The sequence below is a fragment of the Phalacrocorax aristotelis genome, chromosome 2, assembly GCF_949628215.1.
Source record: "Phalacrocorax aristotelis chromosome 2, bGulAri2.1, whole genome shotgun sequence".
In the NCBI taxonomy this organism is placed as follows: Eukaryota; Metazoa; Chordata; class Aves; order Suliformes; family Phalacrocoracidae; genus Phalacrocorax; species Phalacrocorax aristotelis.
Window position 1 is genome coordinate 46,274,285 of NC_134277.1, and position 25,874 is coordinate 46,300,158.

Below are 25,874 nucleotides of genomic sequence, written 5' to 3' on the forward strand. Positions count from 1 at the left end.
TTTTAATAAGTTATTTGGTATTGGAACATTCCTGCCTTAACCACATCTTAAGCTGTCAGCTTTGTGATACTTACATATTTTGCTCCATGTCTGTACATGAAGAAATAAAGACTACTGAGATTAAATCTTAGAATTCCAAGTTAAGAAAAAACACCACCCACCATTTTAGATACCCTTTGTCACTTCTGGAACATTTATGGTCTTTCTGCGCAACAATATCAATGGCTCATATTTAATACTATTTTGTGAAACAATGAAAAATCATGAGACAGAAAACGCCCTAAATTAGTAGTCATGTTATATTACATAATTGGGTTTATTTTTACATGCAACTTCAAAATTAGACAGGATCCACTCATGGAGTTTGTTACACAGCAAATGAATTATCATCAAAGCAGAACATGCTGGCTAGTGGCCAAGACATCTTCCTCTTTTTAAAACCATTAACCTGTTCAGATCATCAAGTCAAAGGACACAAAACTGTACATGCAAATAAGTTTAATATAAAGCTTATTGCCTTTATTTTGAAACATTGTCATAATGTTGTTGAACTATTGTCTAAGATATACTTTTCAGAAAATCACATAGAATCTTTGATCATTAATATATATGTAGTGTCACTTGGCAATGGGTTAATTTACTTAATCCAATTCTACAATCCCAGGTGGCTGAGGGCATTTCCAAAACAAACTTTAGCACATGCTTACAGTATGTAAATTAGTTTGCTTTCTTTTGGAATCTGTTTTCCTCCTCCTTTGGACTGACTCCCAGAAAAAGCCAAGATTGCATCTGGAGCTCTGACTGCTCCAAGTATTAGTGAAATTGCTTGGAAAATCCAGTTGCAGTAGTATTTAATCACGGGACATGTTACATTACATTCATAAAAGAAACTTAAATGTGTTATTCATTTACAGCTTCTAGGAGGCTTCAGTTGATTTGTTTCAATTTTAAAAGGTGTAACTGAACCTACAAACCATGTAGAAATGTGAGAATCTCTAAATATGGAGTCAACCATAATAGATTTTGAAATAAGGCATATGAAAGAGACAATTCCCTTTTTCAAAAGGTAGTATATATCACATATTCTGTCACCTATCAGTTGATTCCACAACTCATTTAACATGACAATTTTTAAAAAAAAAAAACAACAAAACATAACAAAGGGCTGTGTATCTTATACAAACAACTGACTGTCCAGTAAAACACACTTCTTCTACAGGGCCACCAAGATGATCAAAGGACTGGTCAGCCTGCCATATGAGGATAGGCTGGGAGAACTGGGTTTGTTCAGCCTTGAGAAAAGGAGGCTCAGAGGGGATCTCATCACTGTGTACCAGTACTTAAGGGGTAGCTACAAAGAAGATGGAGACTCCCTTTTTATGAGTCACATGGAAAGGACAAGGGGGAATGGACACACGTTGCTCTTGGGGAGATTCTGATTGGGCAAGAGAGGAAAATTTTTCACAGTGAGGACAGTCAACCATTGGAATAATCTCCCCAGGGAAGTGGTTGACTTGGCCACGTTGGACACCTTTAAGAGTCATCTGGACAGGGTGCTGGGTCATCTTGTCTAGACTCTGCTCTTCCCAGAAAAGTTGGACTAGATGATCCCTGAGGTCCCTTCCAACCTGGGACTCTGTGACTCTACAGTAACAGAGATGCTTAAATCAGAAAAACCAGCACCAGAATTTATGAAATCTTTCAGCATCTCCCAGTCAGTGTGCACTCTGATGTTTAGTAAGGGGTAAAACCCCATGCTGTAGCCCTTCACTCAGTGACATCAAAACCAGGGTCCTTTTTACAAGAGATTCTGTTTATGAACCTTGTGGCATCTTTGAGACACGCTCCACATTAAATGTGGCTGAAACTGTCCATCAGGTTCAAAAATTAGTTAAAGGTGGTTAGAGAGAGCAATAAAAGGACAGTGCAACTTTAAGTCTAATTTCTTTAGGAAGCCAGATTAACAAAATAAAAAACAAACACCCAAAAAACCCCACACAAACCCCCAACAGAAGCATACACCCAAGGCCCTGAAGTTGCAAGATGACATGATGACATTAATGAAGACAGAAATCTTCCTACCCTGTTTGTTTCCAGTTAGAGGTTGACAGGATCAAGGAAAAGAGAGTAAGAAGTCACAAAAAGTGAACATTTCTTCAGTGGATACGAGTCTAAAAAAGTTGATGAGTAAGGTGCACTCAGATGGAGAAATACAGTTTGCACAAAGACATGTTTTCAAACCACTTATTTAACTGTGCAATTATTATCTATGCTACAGTCTGCAGTGTCATTCAAGCCAAACTGAATTTCCTGTAATTTCAATTTTTGCCCAGTGTCTCTTGTCCTTTCACTGGGCACCACTGAGAAGAGTGTGGCTTCACCTTCTTTACCACTCCCCCGTCAGATACTGATACACACTGTTAAGATCCCCCTCCTTTAAATACTTTGGGGAGTATTTAAAACATAGGCAAAGTAAACAAAACTATTACAACTAATATAAAAGAGATTTCACTGTTTGAAATTAAAGGCACCTTTAAAAATATTAAAGTTGTGAACTTGTGGAACTTGCTAAGCTGAAGAGTATGCTGATTTTTAAAACATATGATGTATTTTATGTATTTATACGTTGTGTCATCAACCACGACTGTGAAGAGGGTTAAATCCTAGTACATTACGCCTTAAAGCATTAGCCAGTTACTTAACGAAAAGGAGAAAGGTATTTCTCTTCAAAATTTCTGGTAACAATCATGACTGAGAACATAGTACTAAGCAAGTGGACTGCCCGTCTGCATAACAGTTCCTAAAGAGATTTATTTCCCCTGTGTCTAACTAGATGACTTCATTGCTGCTTTACCTGTCTTCCGCTTATGTACTTTGGTGCCACCATGAGGTGCTTGGCCTATTGTAATTTTTAAGTGGACAGTTCTAAAAAACTAAATAAAAGCACGAACAAACAAAACCCAAAGTATACTCCAGACTACCAAGAAATTTAGGCTAGGTTTGGTGGGCAGAACAATAAGTTTGCTAGAGTGCTGCACCACAAGTAAAATCAAATGGAACAGATTTTTAACAGTTTTAGGCAATAATTTAATTCTTTAACGTGTCTGTATATAATGAAGCACTACAAACCATGATAATTCACACAAACTAGCTGAAAATTACTACAGCCTACCAAAAATATTTCACAATTGAGAAAAATTGAAAACATCCCATACAAAATTACTCTCAAATGATCTTAGTATTTTTAAGCTGTCATATAAATTTTCAAAGGGGTTACAAAGCATTAGAAAAAAACCCCACAGCTCGAGACATGAAAAGAGAAAACATGAAGAAAAGTAAAACCAAATTACACTGATGTATTTTAAAAATTCTGACACAGTATATTTAAGATACCAAGGAGATGGATAAGCTCCTTTAGATGCTACTTTTTTTTTTAGCATTTATGTCTAACACGCTCACCACAAGTTATTTTTTACATGTTGATTCTGTAATTTCTTACTTACTGACAACAATGATAAAATTGTACTCGTAAGATATTAGAAAAGAAATAGATCTTGTAAGACCCGATGAAGGCAAGTTTAGGCATTTGTCTTTGTTTAATTGTTTTAATGTTTTTGTTTGCTTCCAAGTAACTTACAGAACAAGCTAAGTCTTGGTTTCATACAGCCGGTTCCAAAATCTTATTACATGACAGCACAATTAGCTTGCCTTGCACAGTCCTTGGAAGTATTACAGACTTATAATTCCTTTGTTAAATGGTTTGAAAAGACATCTGCTTTGCCCACCACTGGAAAAGAATTTTGCTTGCAAATATTATGAGAATTGTTACTCCATTTCAGGAGGTTACAGCATCTTTAAACAAGCGTGCCTCTGTTGCACAAAACAGGCAGAAAGTAATACACCTTAGATGGCTTTTGACTTTAAGAACACGTACAAAGTCTGAGTTTGCTTACAGGTCTCCAGTGCTTGGGATAGAAATGTCTCAGAATCTCCCCATTCTACTACTCTGTATTCATACAGCCTAATTCTTGCTCTTTTGCTGATGTCTGTTCTCTTAAAAAGTCTACTAGTTCAAAATTCTACTTTTTTTTAAAAAAAAGAACTTTAAAAGAATTTCTGAACCTTTTTTTGCTCCATCAATCTCTGCAATTTACTCCCTTTCTATATATAAATGAACAAGAGAGATATCATTTTGCATTTAAAAAGCATTCACATTTACAATCTGTTCCTTTCTTCAATAAATCTCTTTACCTTTTCATCCCCTTGTTCTGGAACATGCCAAAACCAACATTTTGCTCTTTCACAGCCACGCAAAGTCATGAAATAAAATCTGCAATATTTACGGGGCAACTCAATCATCTCGAGGATCCGCTGGACTGAATGAGAAGCCTAAAATAAGAGAAAGCAGGCAGAAAAAAACTTACAGATAATTTTTTTTAAAGCGAACATACTCATTTTTTTTTTGCAATTTCAAAATACATACAATTATAAACAAAAGCAAAAAAATGCAATCTATAATTAAACCTTTGAAACAACCCTCATCTCCATACTGTCTACTAGCATTTCAAAGCAGACCAAGATCAATCCCTTGCCACGCTGTGTTAGGGCCTAACACAACAAAAATCTGTCCTGAAGACTGATAGAGAGAATGCAAGAATTGCTAAATGAGACAGACAGTGAGTAGAGAGGAGGAAGAAAGGTGACAAACTCCTGCATGGCTCTGGATAACAGCCTGAGCATTCTGGGGCATCAATTTCCTTTACCCTTTTTCAGTACCCAGCATAACGGATAATGCAGTCTGTCTCAAACATGCAAAACCTCATCTGCTTTTCAGTTCTACAAAAATAATAAAGCAGAAAGCATTATTTGATTTTATTTAAGCTGGAAATAGGAATCAACAAAGCTCCACTGTGAATAGCTGTCCTTATCATTGATTTTGTTCTCAGAAATTATATTTATTCAGCGATAACATTGTTAGAGGAGTAGAGACATAAACATACATAATTTCTGACTAGATGTATGGAGAATTGTCTGAATAGCCGTAACAAAATGAGTGCCAAAGGATCGGAGATCATTATGGATTTAACAACTCACAATTGCACTTTTTTCCATCTTCCATGGCTCAAAATCTCCATAATTTTGCAATGGCAGTAAAGGACTTTTTCTTGAAAATCTGTAATCTAAAAATTATGATGAAGGCAATCAATAGATCATGTAATAAAACACATCATACTGAAACCACTCTTGTTTAGCTTATTTTCCTTTATATTCATAGTTCCTTCAAATCACAGCAATGATTAATGAAAATTTGATTAATACAATCTAAAGTCAGTAATTTAAGTTACTGTTTTCTTAATTATCCTAAAACTGAGACTTTACACAAACTAAGGGTAAGCACATTTAAGCTTCACTATCCAAGATTCCTAATTCACAGAGATAAGAAAAGAAATGGAATAAAAACATCCAGAAGTTTTTATTTCAAAAGGGGAAAAAAACCCCACTTTATTAGTAATCTTTGCATTTCCACATCACTAGCCATAAATGTATTTTTCCACAACTGAAATAAAATCTTCTGTACTCTGTTTTAAGCAGTGCAATATCAAGCTTAAGCCCAGCGTAAGTTACTGGTTTCTTAACCATGAAACTTGGTTTTAGAACTTTAATTATTATTAACAACAGTTTTCTTTCTCTGAAAAATGAATAATCTTATTGGAAGATAAAAGTTCAAGTTTTCAACTCCATATCTAAAGACAAATAAAAGCTTTTGAATGCCTTGTTTTCTAAGGTTCCCATCTGATCCCTTGAAAGAACTGGGTAGTCAAAAAGCAGGGTGCTTAGCCCTTTCTGACAAACTACAGTTACTAAAAAGCATCCAATAATGGTGTAGGTCCTACTAGGGGGTAGCTACATCATTCTTAATCTGCATATCTTTCTAAACAGATCGGACTATCACAGGATAGGAGGGAGAAATATAATATAGAACAACTAAATACCTAAATGTTACATATTGTCACAGCTGCACAATTTTGTGCAGTGACAGTGGGCAATTTCATAAATTCAGGATTGGATAAGTTTAGTGACAGGAAAAAGACTGAGAAAGCAGTCAACTACTAGCTGTAGAAAAACACCACTGGGACCTTGAGCTCAGAAGTCTTTCCTTCAAATTCTTGCTGTCCCCACAGCATAGTTTCTGACCACGTCCTTTCAACAGTTTGTAGGCCTGTACGTCAAATTTGTGATGTGAAATAGCTAATCGTGCCTGCACGGTTCTGGGGGGAAAAAAAGGCTGTTTTGCCCTCTCCTGGCACAGAAACTCTTGCTCTGGCACCTCTTTCAAATGATTTTAAAAAGGAACATTTAGAAGAACTCTTCAGAAGTTGTACGCACCTTTAAAGCCAAAGACATGAGCAATTTCAAACTATTGTACTCTAGAGACTGGCAGTATAATCTGAAACTAAGAACCTCTGCCACTGATCTCAGTTCAGGAAATCCATGTTTATAAACATCCATATTAACCAATAATTCTAAAAAAATTAATTCCCAAAACAGCTGTTGCAAAGAAACAGAATGCAATATCTACCCATAAGTAATCAATACCTGGTTTTGTCTATCTTGTACGCCAAATAAAACTATGCATTTATGTAAGGCTAAATGTCAGAGTTGTTATGTGCAGAGAAAAAAAAAGGAGGAAACTTTGACTACAGTTCCATTATATTATGATTTCTCTGGCAGCAGAGGCACTTAAGAGGTATCTGTCCCAGGTGTGAAATATACCAGGTCAAAATGAAGTGCTGCTTATTAGATCCAGATAATTTCCTTGATACAGTCTAGTGAATGCCTCACAAACATTTGAATTGGCATAAACAACAAAGTTCCAACCTTCAAGGCGGACAAATCCCTTAGCCAAGTTTTGCTGACAGATAACAACCAACCAGGAAAATCTGCAGTCACGTTTTCTGACCACAAATAAAGAAAACCACATTGCTTGCCAATAACACGCCTCAAACACAATGGTCAAAATACTAAGAATGCAGGCATTGCTGTACCATTAAAGTATCTGAGAACCATAAATACCAAGTTAGAATGATCGCTATTCCACCTTGCCCAATAGAATTCTGCTAAAAAACCCAACCCAACAAACCTCACTAACCTATCATATGAGAGCTTGCATTTTTGCTTCTATGTATGTAAACTAAAACAAATTCCAGCCGATGCTTTTAGGAACTGAAGAAATGCCTTAAGATTTTACACCTAAATAAAACACATGTGAAAACCAAACCAAACCAAACCAACAACTCTGGAGGGTTTACCAATACAGCATACGATACCATTTGTCTGGGGTTTCATCACCGTAGCTTCACTGAGGACATTTACTTTTGGCGCATCTAATGGCAATCCTGATAGCAATTCACAGTTCACAAGATCTTTGTGTTTACAGTCACTGTTGAGTATTAAAAAACAAGAATTTGTTTAACGAAATTAAACAGGTGCTTCTCCCATATACTAAGTGGATTAAGTGAATAAAAGATGAGAATTTATTCAACAATTTACACAGCACTTAAAAACTTGTAATTTCAAATAGCTAGCAGTGCCAACAACTTTATTTTCATTACTCTCATTGCCTGATCCAATCCGATTGTGATCATAGATGAGATTTTTTTGTCCTAAAGTGTAATTATAAGAAATTCAATAAAAAAGTAGAAAAGGCACCCGTGAACCACTTCTATCTTTTTTCCCACTATGCTGACAGGAAGACTGAGATGATTTCTGTCACTTCTGAAGAAGCTTCTACTTTTCAGTAGTCTGTTACGTAATATCTGCCAAAAAAGTAATCCACAAAGCTTTTAAAATCACATTTGAAGAGCTAACTGTTCTTTCCTAATAAGTGACTCTACTCAGCAGTGGATTTAGGTGATTTCAAAGGGAACTCCAGTTAAGGACTGTTCTGCCTTGAGCTATTTCCAAATATGTACATTCCAGATAATTAAGTTACCAAAATGTGATGTTTTCCAAAATAAGCTACAAACATTGCTAGCAAAATACTTAATGATCTTTTTCTTATTTATAAATAAAGCCACAGAAAAAAATAATCCTCTTTCATGAGCTCTTCATCCCCTCCCCCTTCAATTAAGGATCTTGGTTCAGTACAAAGGACACTTCACCCTGCTTGCTATTTAGAGACAGAAATAGACTTGCTATCCCTTATGAGAGGCACATTCTAGCTATTTAATACTTCTCATTGCCAGGGTAATTCAAGTCTTACCTAAACTGCAGGCTATTTTAATACAGTTTGAAATAAAAAATGCTACAGCAGAAAAGAATAGATTCTATCTAATAAACTCAAATTTGCCAATATCAAACTTTATTTTTATTCTAGTGATTGTATTGTATTGGTGTCCAGAGGAAAAAAAAAATCTGCAATCTAGTTACTCAGCATTTTCAAGTTACCACATTAAATTGTTTTTATGCTTCCTTGTGATTCCAGCCTCAGATCTGACACAACAGGATTTTCATAGCAGCTTACCTTCAGGGTAACAATCTCAGCCATGAAACTACACACAGTTTTGCCAAGAACTGTGAACTATATAGCTCTACAAAAAAAGTCTATTTTTTAAGTAACAGCATCACTAGAAGCAGAGTTTGCTAAATAAGAACAGTAATTATGTCTTCTTCTAGATGAAACTTTGCAGTGGTAACATTTTTGAGTAGAAATAAAGAAAATAGTTTGACTCCATATGAATTAATAAATGCCTCTTCTCTAACTGCGGAGTGTGCTGCATTTCAGCTAAGGAAGTGAAGTAATGCAGTATCACTTGCACAAACATATTTCATCCAGCATAATCTACTTATTCTATAGCACAAAAAACTATTTATGCTACCAAGGTAATTTTAAATGGGTGTTTTACTAGGAAGAGGAGCTTGGAGCTCTCTAGTGGATTAATTAAAAGATGCAATATTCTCCATTTAACGGACTTCTGGTATACTTCAATTCTGTCACAAAAATGTGACCAGTAGTAGAAAAAAATCAACACCCTCTTCTATGACAGCTAAGGTTTCTCCATTGTTGTGAAAATGACTTTGAAATATCTGTTATTTCTCTTCTAATTACTTAAGTATTCCATCAGTTAAGTATAGTTTTTCTACAGAGTTTTATTCTGCTTCATTTTTGTGCCAATGTTGAATGGAAGTTTCTTAGTCTGACACTTTAAGTTGTATGTACAGTAAACACTGTAAACACAGCTCGAAGCTAGCAGAACAGTAAAGCACGTGCTTAACTCTACATGCCATGTTTTTAAGTGCCTTTTTCAACTGCTGTTCAAATATTTGTCGGCCTGAATTTGAATGAGATCTTTCAATTCTTTCATCAGCTTAGAAAGTCCCAAGAGGCAGAAACGAAAGCTGAAAGATTCATTGATTTATTTTTTTTTAAGCTCTGGTAAGTGCTGTTGTGGCTGGAAATGTATCATATGCTATACTTACATTGAGATGCCAAGGTGAGACACTGGCGTAAAGTGGATATATTTTGTCACCAGCCAGAGGACAAAACAACCTCTATTGCCCTGTCAGGATATCACTATACTTGTCTTGTACTTTTTACAGTGAAATTATAATATTTTGCATATTTATTTTCTTCATTGCATAGTCACAATAACTTAGAAAAGTTGAATTTAAATGCTGATGGTGTTTCTGTAAAAACACCACATTTCATTGGTACAGTAACAGGGGAACATCACAGTTTACATGAAGGACACGGTATATGTACCTTTTTTCAGCTTCACCCTTTTTTTCTTTTTTAACACCAGGCACTCCATCTGCAAACCTGAACTGTGAAGATATTGAAAATGCACTTTCAGATACAGCAAAGCACTACGAAGCCTGTTACGCTTTACACCACAGACTTAAAACTGTTAGTGATCCTTGAAAGGTGTGATAATATAGTCTTGACCACAAAGATTGTAATTTGGACTTTAGGGTTACTCTTATACCATCTTTTTAAATGGACACACTGCCATTATACTCTGTAATCTTTAAAACAGTAATTTTTAACTGGAAAAAGGTGACATGATTGTCTTCACTTCTCTTTGCTCCCACTGATAATCCCAGCAATTTTTAGGCCCACTGCCCAATTTTAAAAGCACTTGGCAGATGTATAGAAACCCACAAAAGATATTCCATCAAGTTTCATTAAACTTTAAAGCTGTATTGAGGAGAAATCTAAGGCTCTTGCTCAGCTGTGCACCATGGTGCATGGTCCACAGATATGGAGAAAAAAGACAGCACCTAACATATTTGGGGGTGAGAATGTGAAAGGTCCAATATAGAACAATGCCACGGAATCCTGGCTTTGTTTTGTCCATTATTCATGAAGTAACTTGAACGTCACATTATATCACAAATTTATGATAGCCAAAGAATTAGAGATGGATATGCCCTCATTGGATTTCCACACTTAATTTTACCAGTCCCCCAAATATTTTTAGGGTTTTCTCCATGGTTAGTTTTTGTCCTTCTCACAGCATTATTAGTGGTAAAAGCCATCAAAAAAAACAAAACCCCAAAATAATCCCAAATGGTAGAATGCTTGCAACAAGTGTTCTGCCACTCCACTCCCTCTCCAGGTCTGCATAGCTAGTTTTCCATCCACATACAGGAATAGGTTTAGGGCTATAGCATGCATTTTGTGGCTTAAGTTTAGTTAAGTTGAGGTTTGGGTGAGATTAGTTGTACATATTTACTGTTGTCCAACACAGCACAGAGAAGCAAACATTAGGACACTAATTTTATAAAGCCACAACAAAATGAAGTAGCCCAACTGGGACTGACCTGGCAATATGGCAACAAGCACTACATCTCCAGTAACACGTATTAATTGACAGACCCTTTTACCCTCTCTAAAAGGTCAGGGAACAAAATGGCGCTGTTCACTTTGTGAATCAGATGTTAGCAGCCCCAATTCCATCTGCTGACAGAAACATTTCTATTCTGCTTTTAAATAATGATTTTGCCAGGGAAACTGATTCCCTGCTGTTTGATTACCTTATCAATTACTTACCAGTTTTTAGCCATGTGAATTTTACAGTTTAACTTATCCAGTTAAAACCATTATCTACTCTTGAAGTAGTGGAAAACAGTAAATACTATCAGCAGCTATGTCTGAGTGGCAGTGAGATGCAAATTCCAATCCATTATCAAAGAAGTAAATAGCATAAAACTTCAGCAAGTCTTAAAAGACCTAGACTTATCTAGAGGAAGGAGGACAGAGAGAGTAGGAAGGAGGACAGAGAGAGTAGAAAGGTCAGATAAAGTCAGTGAGCATAAAAATGGCTTAACGTTCCCTCTGAACTGCCAGGAAGTCAGTTTGTTAATATAACAGCCCTTCTGCCCATGTAATGAGCCACAGAATGATCCTTCTTGGATGCATGATGGCTGTGCAGCTCCCCAGCTTTCCAACACCATCCCATCCTTCCGAGACTGTGTGGTGAGAAGCATTTAACACCAGCTGTTAGAACTAGGTATGTTATGTAAAAATGTCACATACGCACAGTAGTACTCTTAGGTGTTCACTGGAACAGTAATTTTCATACAATTGGTAATACAGAATTACCGTAACAACTGATAAAACAGTATCTTGTTTCATTTCAAATCTAAAGATGAATTGTTAGTGACAAGGTAAAAAAACAAGTTCTGTCAAGCAAAACATATTGTCAATAGCACAGTAATCTAGGAAATGCTAATATTCTTTTCATTACAATAAATCAGAATTTTTACCAAATGGCATTAGTAATTAAAATTATCCAATCAATGAACTATAATCTCTTAAACTATTTAGTGACAGAAAGCATGACTACTCAGTACCTTGTCATCCACGTCAAAACTCTTCAAAAGTTCATCTAGTTCTCTCAGTTGCCCATCTTCAAAAAATTCCTCAGTAACACCTCCCAAAGGACTGCTTCCTTTGGAGCAGTTGCGGGTTTTAATACCTTTAGCTGAAAATGTATAAACACATTACAGTATGTATTTCCCAAGCTACAAGACAATAAAGCTTTTATTTCCTAAATATTATAAAGCCTTAATACTAATGATATTTAAGAACTCCTAGGTCTTCCTAAATGTGAAATTTGTATGTTAAATTATTTCACCTTTAAAGCACGAACCATTTCAAATAAATATTAAACTGAATCTGCAATTAAAATTCTATCCAAGCTGTATGTTCTGTAATAGTACCTGTAGAACAGTACAGCAGGTTTGTTTATATTATATTGAATTCAATATTTTAGAAATAAATCCAGTTAAGCTTTGTTATTAAAACACAGCCAAAGATATGTATGGCAATTTGCTAAGCAAATAAAGACTTAGTCTTTGCTGGAGAAGGGGATAAGTTAATCATAATGACATGATGCAACCCTGAACTAAATATAGATTGCTCTGAGAAACTCCAAATTCCTGTAATACAGTAAACTCAATGCGAATTCAGTGTCAGGAAATTTCAGCACCTTTTGCAGATGCCACAGGAAATGAACACAACACCTGACTGCAGCTTTCTGAAGCTGCTGTTCATGCACAACAGAAGAGCTCTACATAGAAAAGAAATTCACTGTTTAAATGGATCACATGAATGAATTTCAACTGCACTGCATTGTCCAGATACAGGAAGAAAGAAACAGATTATTATTGGAAAGGCTTTTATCTTATAGTCACTGGTCTCTATGATCATCAGTACAAGATACATATGCTTGAAGACGATGTACATAAGATTTCCACCTGAAAGATGAAGAGGATTGATGTCATCCAGAATACCTTAACTGTACTATTTGTTGCCCTTCTTAGACTGTGACACCACCAAGGCAAGCAGCCATGACCTCACTACGTAAGACAAGACAACAAAGCAGTAATATGTATTTCTAAATAAATACATAAATTGTCAGTAATTACCAAAACTAGGCACCTTTCTTTTGTTCTGTACAGGTCTTTCTGAAGTCATACATCAAATGTAAGTTACTATGTGCATATTAATCTGAAAGTCTGATGTGATCCTAAGTTTCTCAGATCTGGGAAGAAGGATCTACTTAAATCTTTATTTTAAGCACCACAAAGAGACTCAAAGACTTTGAGGCTCAAAGTTCATTAGAACATGATGTAAAACAACAAACAGTCTAAGAAAATGCAGAAGTACAGGACTTGCTCCCAGGTTTGGTTTCAATCACCTCAGTACTGCAGATGCCAGAGCACAGGCCCCTCTGTCCCTTTACACTGCCAGAAGCCAAACTGTTTACTTCCTCCCTACTCCTCCTCAGGGAACTTGTGACTATTTCTTGGTGTCTGAGCTCTTCAACCCTCATTACCTTTTATTTTGCCTTCTAATCACTGAAGCCTGAAACTTTCTCTCCCCCAAATCATCACTATTTACTCCTTTTTCTCCAGGAGGCTACATCTGCCCAAACCACTCATGCTTTATCCAGGAACATAATACATTAATATGAAAAAAACTGCACAAGAGGTACTGTCACAGACACTTTTCAAGCCTGCAGCAAAATCAATATGTAATGGCAGAGTACTAGATTAACAGCAAGCTGACAAACTGACACCAGAAAGGGAAACACTGAGAACCTTCAAAACCAGTATCAGCGCTCTGTGCCTAATTTGGTGTGTCAGCAACTGGCTTCTATTCAAAGTCAAAATCCTGTTCCTCCAACCTATCTAAGAGAAACTTCCACATCAGACATACCTTTTATATATGTGTGTATGCAAGCCGTACAAAACAAAACAAAGTATGTTCAGGTGCTGCCTAGTTGGGACTGTTTTTAAAACAGGAAGAATCAGAAGTATCCTTCTCTAAAAAAACATAAGCATCCTTAAAAAACAACAGTTTCTCAGAGAAGCAGGCATAGCATCCACAAAAAAAACCAAAGCACAACCTGGAAAAAAAAACCCGTTATAAAATTCTGTCTGATGATGAACATGAGAGAACAACCAGGTGAGTTATGAATCAGACTCCAAAGCAGTATCGCAGCACTCGGTGCCTTACCATCATCCCATCAAACAGAATTCCTTGCCTAAAGTATCAGGGAGATGTTAAAAAAAACACAATCAAAAACAAACAAAAAACCCCAGTACTACCAACAGACGAGTACTACAGAGTAGATGTTCCCTGTAAGGCTTGGGTTTGTACCATTTCAAACTACATCTTTTTAATATGCGTTAGGAAACAGATTGCTGTTACAATAGAAAGATATAACTGTCAAGTTCTCATTTTACGTGGAAAGTAGAAAGCCTAGGTTTTGCCACTGAACATCTTTGTGGTTACTTTCTTCTCTTGATTACATTCAAAAATCTCCAGAGACTCTTACCTTTTAGCAGTCCATCACAGGGATTTTCAGAATCATTTGACATTCCAGATTCTTTTACAGCAATGTGTCTGTTTTGAACAAAAAGTATATTTAAGATTTCCATCTCACGCAAAAGCAGAATTAATCTAACCAGTTATGTAAAATTGAAGTTCTCACTAATACATTTATCTAGGGACAGAATCCTTACGTACAACAGACTGTTGTTAAGACTGTTCTTAACTCTATCTTTTTGGCTGTCTTATGTCGATCCCTATAGATATACAACTAAACACATTAAATAAAACCAAGACATTTCAAATCCCAACATTTGTCATTATCTCATTTCACCTTTGCCTAAAATACTGAGAAGGGAAATCTCCTCTCTATAGAAAATTATGGAAATACTGTGCTAATGAGCCAATTCATCAGTTTCTACAAAATGTGATTTATAGTAATTTTATATTCAAGACAATCTGCGTAACAATGAATCTCAAATAGAGTAACAAAAACATTTGTTCATAGAAAGATACTTACTTCACCTGTTTGAAAGATAAATTGGGAAAAAACCCCAAGTATTTCTCCTTAGGAAAGCTCAGAAGATAAAAATACATATTAAAATATTATATATAGAATATATAAAACTACAACATCATCATCGCAGATTTTGGAAGCTCGTACCTGGTCAATGACACCAAGGGTAAACACAAGACACATTAAGAAGCAGAGTTTAGTAAGTTACAGCAATTTCGCAGAGACAAGAGGGATTTTTATTAGAGGCAGGCTCTCTGTAGGCTTATTTCCACTCTCCCCCACGTTTTATGCGAAACGCAAAATTTGAGTGATTTTGCCTGCAACAGCAATTTACTTTCTTTTTCGTAAAATTGCAGTGCAGACAGTTCCAGAAAGCTGTCATCTTCATAAACATTGCTTAAAATGAAAAATATTTAACAGCATCAAAAGACTGAATCTTCATGTTTGGGTCAAAAGCCACTTCTAAATCTTTACCAGATTCTGCTAATTGTGTAGTGTGAAATAGTCACAGAAGCACTTTGTAAGTTCTCGTAAAGAAGGTGTCTAAAACACATACAGAAAACTATATTTATTACAGTACCTGTCATTTGCTCACTAGCCTGACAAATCTAGGAACACTGACAGAACCAGAAGTCAACACATTTTTGAGGTCTAGAAATGGAGATATACTAGACCATGTCAGAATGTAGGATGCTCTCGCATGCTGCTCCTGATTAAGTTTAAACAAATGTCTCTGTACAGCACAAGTTACACAAACCACAGCGTTTGGGTTGCTATTCTGCATAAGCAAAATGGATTCAAGTTTAGGCCTTTCATTTGAAAGGAAAACAGTAAAAAGCAAAAGTCTCTTAAGAGCAACAGAGTGGTTGCTGATGTGCTTTCAAAGGTATCCACTGAACCTACTAGGTCTGTTGGGATGAAAAGAAATACTGGGTGCCACTTAGATTTTATGTGTCTAGATTCCCTACTGAGAGGAAAGAAATACCTCAGATGATTGATTCAAACACCTGCACTGTTGGGAGTCACTTAGGGTTAGACAACAGAAAATGGCAGAGATCTATGTGAGTTTCACTGCCCCAGTTCAGGCTGCAGGTCCACAGTCCTTTCCTGATGACTGGCAACTAATGCCTGGAAGTGACCAGCACTCACTCTTCTCTTCTTAAAAGGCACCACCAGAGTAATAACCAGTCCTACTGATCCTAAAGGTCAGAGCATGCTAACTGAATCAAACCATTCGGGACATACGCACACGGAGCCTTTTTTGAATATTCCTGGATTAAGAGACAGGATCTGCTTATCCTACTTACACCTCCATGTTCAGAGACTTCGGTTCTGGGCACATGCACAAGCACAATTACACTAGTTAGGAAACGTTAAGTAGCAATGTCTGGTGCCTCTGTTTGTTGGGTGCTTTGTTAGTTTGCTTTAAAAAAACCAACCAACCAACCAACCAACAAAAAAACAAACCAAGAAACAAGCCTGATTTGAATTTTGGTTTTGGACCTCAGTCATTGTTGTGACCAGTATGTTCTGCTTTTGAAGGACATGTGCTTTCATTATCTGAAATTTGGAAGCCAAAAATTATTATCCTTGAATTTTCAGAACTAAAAATACCCCTCCATCTTCTAAGGTCACAGACAAAGATGAAAAGCGTCATTGGCTAAACAAAGCTTGGTGTTTAAATTCAAAGCTCAAGCAAAATGGATCTGCCCTAACAGTTAGACATCCACAGTGGCTAATAGTTGCCACTGACCACTTGTCAGTTACTGAATCAACCTGCTACATCCTTCACACAGTTCCAGTGCTTTAGTTTCATAATGGAACTTGAACAAAAAGTATTACTCCATTATAGCAACTGTCATTTTGACAGGCTGCTAGATCTCAGATTTTTGTAGTTGGAAGAACACCACAAATTAAGGCACCAATCATTTCCTTTACAATTACAATTTAAATGCTATTAAACTCGTAAGTAACACTCATTTTAAAAAGCTTTTTAACAACCCAGCTATACTTTCAAAATTAATTTGCTGCTAGCAGAAATATGGTTTACTGCTCTATACCAACGCCAGACTAAAATATCAGTATACAAGATGTACTGAAGTCCATCCCCATGCGTACATGCACTAAAACAGTTTTATCAAAGATCCAGATTCTTCCTATCATCATCTGCCTGCTCTTATTACTCTGAAGGGAAATCATAACAAAAGCTATGTATTGATACAGTGAAAGAAAACATTCAGCAACAAGCACCATGTGCAGCCACTAAGTGCTTGCACTGCTCTTCTACCTAAAATCACCTACATTACATTCATCTAGAGTGTATGGCTAACATTAACCCAATGTTAAACAAAACCTGCATATAAACTAATATTTATACAAGTTAGAGATGGTTTACAATAGTGGAGTTTTGACTCACTGTTCTACGCGGATTGAAGTGGCATCACAAACTAATGTTGCAATGAAGCAAAGCTGAGTATGAATAAAATAAGAAGCCAAACAAGAAAACAGACAATAGTTTAAAATACTTCTAAGGAAACAGAAACAGTATTTTATTTTAAAATACGTAGTAGAGGCATAACTCTACCCGCATAATCACTTTCTTTGACTGGCCAAAGTTGAAGTCCCAGTTGTATCTGGTAAATAGTAACAAAAGAAAAAACGACAGTATGAACTGGCCATTATCTGGAATTACCTGGTGATATCATAAGTTACCTGATAAAAATGTGGCAAGGTCTACTGCCTTTTTTTAATAATCTCATATTCAGTTCATTAATATGTTTCTGACCCTTACCAGCTATGATTAGTCACCATCTAATGATCTTTGCATCAAACTATGGAAGGTAGAAAGCAAAACCAGACAATTTTGCCTGCTTCTTTAGCAAATTAAGGGGAAATTCTAAGAAATAAGAACCATGCATTTTTATTTTCTTTAGCTGATGGCAAGCAAATTCAGCAGATACCAGGAAGAAAGCTGAAATATGACTTCAAACAAGTTCAGTTTTCAGCTGTATAAGGGTTGTGATAATGTTACTCTAAGTCAATGTCATTACTAATTAAAGGGAATATTTGTCCTCCCTACTAAGTACTTAGAAGGTCCAATAAAATTTTCAGTTAGTATTTATATAAATAGAAAACTTTACTACCATAACCAACACATGAGTGTGAAGGGCTCAGAAGCTCTGGTCTTCCATTCTGTGCAACAGCTGTCTGGACAGTCAGCTGGAAACTATCTCTGAACAGCCATTATTACCCTGGGGTAATATACAGCGAATGCTCATTCTGTTACACAGTGTATATAAGATACAATATACTCTGTACACAAAATGAATACTCATTCTAATAAATTTACTATGATGCAGCCTAGCTGCTTCTTAAGAAGTTGAATGCTCCCACTGAAAACTTGCCCTGTTCTTCAGAGGGTTGTTTTGGCCAAAGTTTTAGTCTATTAAGACCTGCAAGTTTTCTATTCTCATGTCTAAAAAAAACCATTCAGCACCTCAAAGAAGATTCCTTTCCTCTTTTGCACATGGGTTCAATGAAGGGGAAAGGATAAGGAGAACAAAGAGTAAAAACAACAAAAAAAGCAGTTGTAAGATGGTACAATGTTGAAAATAATTAAAACATTATTTAAATTAAGGATAACGTAAAGCCACCCAGAAAGAGCAGAGGAAGAAAATTAAAGCACCCCTCCCAATAAAAATCCCTAATATTCGGAGGAAAATCTTGTACTATGTCTACCTAAGCATTATGTTTTTTGTCATAAGATGAAAAATCTAATGTTAAAACTCATTTATCAAACACTAGTAGCAAAGCTTATAGAAGAAACAGACTAGACATTTGATGGATTCATCTATCCCACTAAGGACTACTACCTCTTTTACAAAAGTTTGTTTCTGCTTTAAACCTCTCTTCCCCCTTCTGTGACTTTCATTATCATCTCAAAACCCACAAAAACATTAATGCCTCATCATTTACATCAGGAACTTGCTGAATGAAGATGCAGGATCATAAACATCTATAACGTGTTAGCCAAATTACAGATTAGAAAACTATTCATGTGCCAGGGGACAGGAGAAAAGCAGGGACAGAGAATGACAGAATGGAATACTACTGTAGAGACCACCATTTACTCATACAGATCCAGCAAAGGAATAAGCTACACCTATAAAGCAGAAGGTATTTCTAAGTATTATATCACTGTACAACTAAAAAACTTCCTTCAATGGGATATCTGCTATCTCAAATCAAGTCAGGTATTTTTAAAAATTAAGTTATTTATTAAGAATATTACTCTTAGCTTTGTTTATACTTTCATATTTCACTTCACTTAGTCTAAACCAACTCTTTAGGAATACATTTTCCTTTGATTCAGTTTTTAACCTAGTTCTTATGAAGAACAAATGCATTTTTGTGCCTTCAGAATAGTGTCATACCCTAATCAAATTTTGACACTTAAAATCAACCCAGAAATTAGTGAAATTCTGTGAGGAAGCCTGACCACTACAACCAAAGTATACAGAGAAAAACAAAGTAGTTAGGATTATTGTAATAAAAAGAATGATATGCATACCTAACATTATCATTAACTGAATCACTATTTTCTGAGATAACAGGATACTCAGGCTTAAGATCCTGCTTTTTGTCTTTAATGCAGATGCTAGTATAGGATGCCTTCACAGGAAAATTTTCACAGTCTGCAAGTGCAAGCTTCTCTTCATTATTGGTTCCAAAAAGGTCAGGGTCATCCTGAACCACATCAATGACAAGAACGTCTTCTTTGTAAGCTTCAAGAATATCTGGAAAATTTTGATTTTTGTGTTGTGAAAGATTCCCTCTCGATTTGCTGTCATCATTTATTTCTAATGCAACAGGGTGGTCAACTGCATTCCAAGAATGATCAGGAAAATTAGATTTTAATACACATTCAGTACCGCTGAAATCAGGCACAGATGACTCTAATTGTCCATCAAGAAAAGGATATAAAGAAAAATGTTCAGGGAATGCAGACATCTCGTTTGAAAGGTTTTGAGAGCCATCACACTGAAAGTCCTTACTATTGATCTCTGCCTCTTTTTTCCTCATGGAAGCTGTAGATGTGGTGTCTCTTGTGACAGGAAGAGGCTGCTGCTCGGACTTTACAAAAAAAGTCTCTTCACCTGTTTTCTGCCTTCTTGAAACACTAGTGCTGTTAAGAAGCCTGAGTGGACTACAGGTTTTTCTTTCAAATGAACAGACAGATTCTAATTTCCTGGATTCGGGTTTGTTTCTGCATAAAGGAATTTTGAATTTTGTCAGGTTTCCAGTGTTTAATACTTTAATTGGCTTTAAATCAGAAACCGTCTGTTTCACTACAGGTACTTTACGGCTAAGGTTTATTCTGTTTCTGTTACCTGTAGGTGTACCATTCTGGACTGTCACAGACAGGTTTCTTTTTGTTACAGCCCCTTTATCTTTTTTTGTTGTTGTTAAAGTCAAGTTTGCTTTAACTTCTCGCACATCATCATGGCTAAAAGCCACGGTACTTCTATCCATATTAATTGGTGATTCCTCATTTTCATTGCTCATTCTCAGTGTCTCATAAATATCCATGGAAGAGGATTCTGGTGTTTCAAGTGGAGTCAGACATTCAGTGTTTAGATCCATAATTTTATGTGTAAATTCTTTGTTAATTTCTGCTGATGACATATGCAAATCCAACTGTCTCAAATTCCCAGGCACAGCACTGTTTCCCACAGCTTTAACACTGCTTTTATCCAAGGATTCCTCAAAGGCAACCCTTACAATTCTTTTTCCTTCTGAGATGGACCCATGATTTTTACGAACCCATTCAGAAGTCCTGGCACAAGATTCAAAAGGCCAAACATTTTTACCGGTCATAGGTACTGTTCTTTGACAGGTGAACTGCTGCAATTTCTTATTAACTTTGTTCAATTTTTCATCTGTCTTGTTTTTGTGGCAATTAAAATCACCACGGATCTGAGCTAGCACTCTTGGGCTACCTGAGGCAGCAGAATGATGTGCCACACTATTTGAATCTTCTCCTTTTGCTATTACAGGGAGCTCAGATGTCGTCTTAAAGCCATCTTCAAATTGAAGCAATTTGGTACTGTTTTTTCTCCAGGCTGATACGTTTTCTGCTTCATGACTGTTTTTTCCTATATGAAAATTTGATGTATGATCACATGAGGCTGACAGAGTAATTTCTTTATCATTTAGTCCTAAGACTGCAAAGGAGCTTGACATGACAACTGCCGCTTCTGTTTGTAACTCACACCCACTGCATTCATTAGCCATGTCTGTGAACATATTCTGCACTGCCGATTTCTCAGTGATTTTCATCTTTTTTCTAGGCTTTCTGCCACTATTCCACTTTTTTCCCCTTACACACTTACTGTTTTCACTCTGACAGCATGAAAAACACCCTTCTCCATTTTGAGTTTTTTCTTTATTAAACAATAAACCACCTTTTATGGGTGATCTCTCATTTTGCATTCTGCTAATGCTGCAATCCATATCACTCTGTTCTACAGTACCACCAGGAAAAACATGTTTTCTTTTATCCTGGGCTACATGGAAGAATCCATTTAATTTATAACTGCTGGTAGTTCCACTAACTGAAGACTTCACAAAGGTATTGATGTAACTACAGGCCTCTAATCTCACAAATGGATTCTTTTCTGTTGCACAGAGCAGGCTGTTACAATGGTTTAGGTCATTTCTGCAATGTTCAGCATCACATTTTGGAGATACATTTCTCACTTTTTCAGCTGCAGCCACACTAAAACTTTGCAAGCATTTGATTTGATCAATTCTGTGTTTCCCTTTTTTATACTGCACACCAGACTTTTTTGTTACAGGATGACATAGAAAGCTCTTGCTCTGAGTCCCACCTAAAGTAGAAGATTTAGAGTAGTGAGGTTCCTCTTCCTTGGAATCTTCTGATCTGTTTCGATTTATCTTAAGCTTCTTCGCAGCCTTGTGAAGTGCACCAGAGTCTTGCTCAATTGCTTTCCATTTTTCCGTTGCTGATTAAAAAACAAAGAAGTGTCATTAAAGAATACACTAAGGGAAAAAGACTATCCTATTGTAATATTTTATAAAGCGAACAAAAAACATTCAAGGCTAAAGAACATGACAATGTATAAGGCTAAAACATTTCTGTAAAGTTTTACCTTTTTTTTTTTAATGAGCACTAGTAGCAGATTTACAGTAGCAATGTGAAGATGAACAGAATGTTAAAGTGTCATAAGGACACTGAAAGTTGTATATTTAAAACATAGGTGGAAACCAAATTAGAGCAAGTCTGGCAAGAAAATGCAGATCCTGTTTGCACACTTGGCCTTAAAATCTTTTGTTTATAGAGCAGATTCTCTGTAATAGGAAAGCTTTTTCATAAGATTATAGCAATTTATTCAGATATATAGTCCAACCAAATGCATCAAACTGGTCAAGAAGATCCTGAAAAACAACAGGACTTACATTTTTATAAAAGTACTACTTATTTAAAAGCAAATACAGATTATGTAGAAATACTGTACATCTGAAAATTTCATCTGGAGAACAGACTCAAGAATGTACTACTATAATGTTGGGGGGTTTTTTTTAGATATTGGTTTTTAAAGTAAGATACAATTTTAACACCTCAGTTTTTCAGAACATGGTTTCTAGATATTTATAAAAAATAACCTAGAGCAAGTATTTGTCATTTCAGTGTATCCACTTTGAAAGTAAAAGGAATGTCTTTTAGACAACTGTCCTGAGAAAAACAAGACTTTTAAAAATCCTTTTTCAAAACTGTTCCAGTTTGATACAACACTCTCCTAAAACAACAAAATACAGTCTTTGTCTCTACATCTTTTAGGATTTTGCAGAGAATAGCAACTAAAACGCATAAAATTCTGAAAATAAAAACCAAGATCCTATGAAGGCAAGCACTAAAACAAGACAGCATGACACATATTCAAAAATAATTAAATATACACATTAATGATGAACTATCTTTTATTTTGGCTTTGCTGAAACTACTGCCTGCTTTCCTGCTTGTGCCTGACCTTCTATGCATAAATGAACTGACTGCTTTTGAGGGGGAAAAAACCAAAAATCTTACTCAGGACCAGTGGCTGCCAATGTACCTTCCTCCCCCCACCCCCCAAAAGGGTATCTGGTCCCCTCTCCTCTGTGCCTATCTCCTTCAAGAAAGGCCTTTTCTCTTCCTAAAAAGCTGTTTTCTTCTAAGACTTGTATTCACAATACTGTAAAGCAGACCCTAGCTCTTATCTCTACACTTCTCAAGCCAAGTTAGAAACCACACACTAAAAGTCACTTTGAGATAAGGTACATGCCACTCTTTCCTGCTGCCATGCTTTGTCCCACATATCTGCAAAAGAAAAACTGTGTCGTTTATTCACTTTTTAATGGGGTTTGCAGTATCAGCCCCTTGTCCTGGGAGCCCAAATTCTGCACCTCTACTTTTACAATGGGTCACAAATGCTTACCACTTTCCCCCAAGCTGTGTGCTCCTTTCTGAGGGTTTGAGCTCCGCTGCTCTTCTTTCATGCAGTGCTTGTGCATATTTCCTCTGGCTGTTGACTGTTCTTGGCCACTTAGACCCTGTAGCCGCCATGACACCAGTGCGTTTCTGTCCCTCTTCCTCAGACTCACAGCTCCCTTCCTGGACTCTGGACACTGTGTGTGCAGTTCTAGCAAGGCAGATCTACCCCTCCCTCTGGGACCTTGTAGTTTTGGTTTCATCAAAGGTGTCTGACCCTTCTTGCTCAAGCATCTCTTTCTTTTCTCCTGTGTCCTGGGCTTTCTTGATCCAATTAAAGAACACCCACCCAACTTCTCTGGCTTATCTACCTCTTCCTGAGGTTTTGGTTCAGAAAAGGATTCCTGAGTCCCCAAATTCTTAAGACCTGGGATTTGCATCTCCAGTATTGTCATGGAGTCAATGCTTTTCATTTCAGTACTACATGTGCCCTTTCTGGGTTGCAGCACCTCTGGTTCTGGCAAATAGGAAATGCCATGTCTCTCTGTGCTCTCAATTTCCTCTTCCAAGGATGGGATTTGTGATTTTATTTCCATAAAGGAATATTTGCCTTTTTTTCCTGAGATCTCTGAACTCTCCTGGAAACCTGAGAGGTTCAATCCTTCTGAGCTACATTCTTTCCTTTCAGTCCCTGCTTCAAATTTATTTTGCAAAGTAATTCCTGAAAAAAACAGCTGTTGACCTTGCCCTGTCCCCCTCCTTACAGTCTCTTCCCAGGATGCTGCTGCAGCCATGGTTGCTGCCTGCCAATCTTCACATACAGCAGTGTCTGAAACTGGCAGAGCTACACCCTTGTTGCTTCTGGCAGCCCTCCTGCACTGTATCCCGTTGGATTTTTTACCTGGGAGTCTCTGGCTACTCTCACCTTGCTCCTTCTGCATGGGCACAAGAGGAGCACATTGCTCACCAGAAACACTGAAGAGCATGGCAGGTTGCACACAGGAAGATACTGGCTGCTCAGGTTTTCTCTTTGGTGCCAGGTGAGGACTCTGCTTGACTACCAACTTTTTCCCTGGCTCACATCCTACCCCTGCACCCAGAGTGCTTGGGCTGGTGACCATCCTGTCAGCCGACTTCACCTCGCAGGCAGTTACCACTTTCCCTGACCTTAACTGCGGCATCATAGGAGCCTAGAGACAGCAACAAAATCCACAAAATCCACTCGCACCAGCGCACTTTTAGGAGCACGCCAGCTAGCCCAGCACCCAAAGGCCCGACTAGGAGAGGAGCACGACCTCCCTCAAGCTACCCACCTCAAGGGTCACCCCGGGGGTGCCCAGCCTGACAGAGAGAAAGCCCAGGGATACCAGCGAGCCTCCACCACCGCCCCGGGGCCCAGAGCAGCCCCTCACCGCGGAGGTAGGAGGAAGCAGCCACGCACCTCTCTCTCCTCAAGGTCCGCACTGCGGCCGCCCACGCCACGCCACGCCACGCCACGCTGCCCGCCGCCTCCCGCGCCACCCTCGCGACCACAGCAGCCGCCACGCCACGCCGCCCAAGTCACCCCCACGCCACCCTCCCTCGCCCCGTCTGTCGTCCGCCGATCCGTCCCTCGACGCTTCGCCTAAGCCCCGCCAGCGCCACCTGCCCGCAACGCGCCGCTCGGAAACAGAGATGGGCGACCGCCCGCCCGCTCGCTGCGGGGAGTAATGGCGGCGCGGCCGGCGCAGGCGCAGGGCGGGAGGCGGCCGAGGGCGGTGGCGCGAGGAAGGCTCCGAGGCGGGAGGCTGCGAGGCGTGGTGTGCCGGCACTCACGGGCCGGAGAGTAGTCGTTGGCGCCTCCCTCTGCTCGGTCTCTTGCCGGGTCAACGGTGGCACCTTCATGGCAGAAACCCTTCTCCTGAGGCGGGGCCGAGCACGGGGGTGGCAAACGCTGCTCCTCTGGGCGGCAGAGCTCGGCTGGGCGGTGGTTTCTTGGTGTCGGCTGGGGAGCCTTCGTGCTGCTCCCTTGCTGCCCGAAGCCCCGTGCTGCAGCGCCATGGCCACAGCCATGGACTCAGGGGTGGCCCAAGGTACTGGGGGCCTGTGTGGACCTACCAAACCCAGCGAAGCGCCAAATGGTGGCAAACATTCAACTGTCCCAGAGCTGAGAGTCAGTTAGAAAAAAACACAGACTGCCTGGCTCTCCAGTTCCTTCAGGTCTTTCATCCACCTCAGTGAAGCAGCATTACCTCCTTTGTCCACGGCACTTCAGAAGCTCCCCAAAACTGAGATGAGATATGCTTGTTGCCATAACCATAGCTAACGTAAACTTTGTATTTCAAATAACACAGTTTCTCAGGACTGGAAAAAATAGCTCAAATAGTTAGGCTATATAATCATAAAACAGACAATGTTGGTGTTTGGGCTTCAAATGTGGTGATAGTCTCAACACAATGGAGGACACCAAAGCTTCAGGACCATTCACTGCAGTATAATGTGACCACGTAGAAGGTAGCTTACTAAAACAATGTTGTACAAAGATTGAA

General features: G+C 38.0%; 1 protein-coding gene across 1 annotated transcript in view; it reads right to left on the reverse strand.

Moving 5' to 3' along the window:
• Positions 1-24,885, reverse strand: part of LOC142052755 (protein TOPAZ1-like) — a 36,916-nt gene extending 12,031 nt beyond the window's left edge. Inside the window, exons 1-8 of the mRNA XM_075083318.1 lie at positions 23,354-24,885; positions 19,429-21,883; positions 14,349-14,416; positions 11,857-11,987; positions 9,764-9,825; positions 7,329-7,441; positions 5,095-5,180; positions 4,252-4,389 (exon numbers count right to left, since the gene is read on the reverse strand). Coding sequence (XP_074939419.1) covers positions 4,252-4,389; positions 5,095-5,180; positions 7,329-7,441; positions 9,764-9,825; positions 11,857-11,987; positions 14,349-14,416; positions 19,429-21,883; positions 23,354-24,530 — 4,230 coding nt within the window. The 5' untranslated portion in view covers positions 24,531-24,885. The remainder of the gene's footprint in view (positions 1-4,251; positions 4,390-5,094; positions 5,181-7,328; positions 7,442-9,763; positions 9,826-11,856; positions 11,988-14,348; positions 14,417-19,428; positions 21,884-23,353) is intronic.
• Positions 24,886-25,874: the final 989 nt, after the last annotated feature.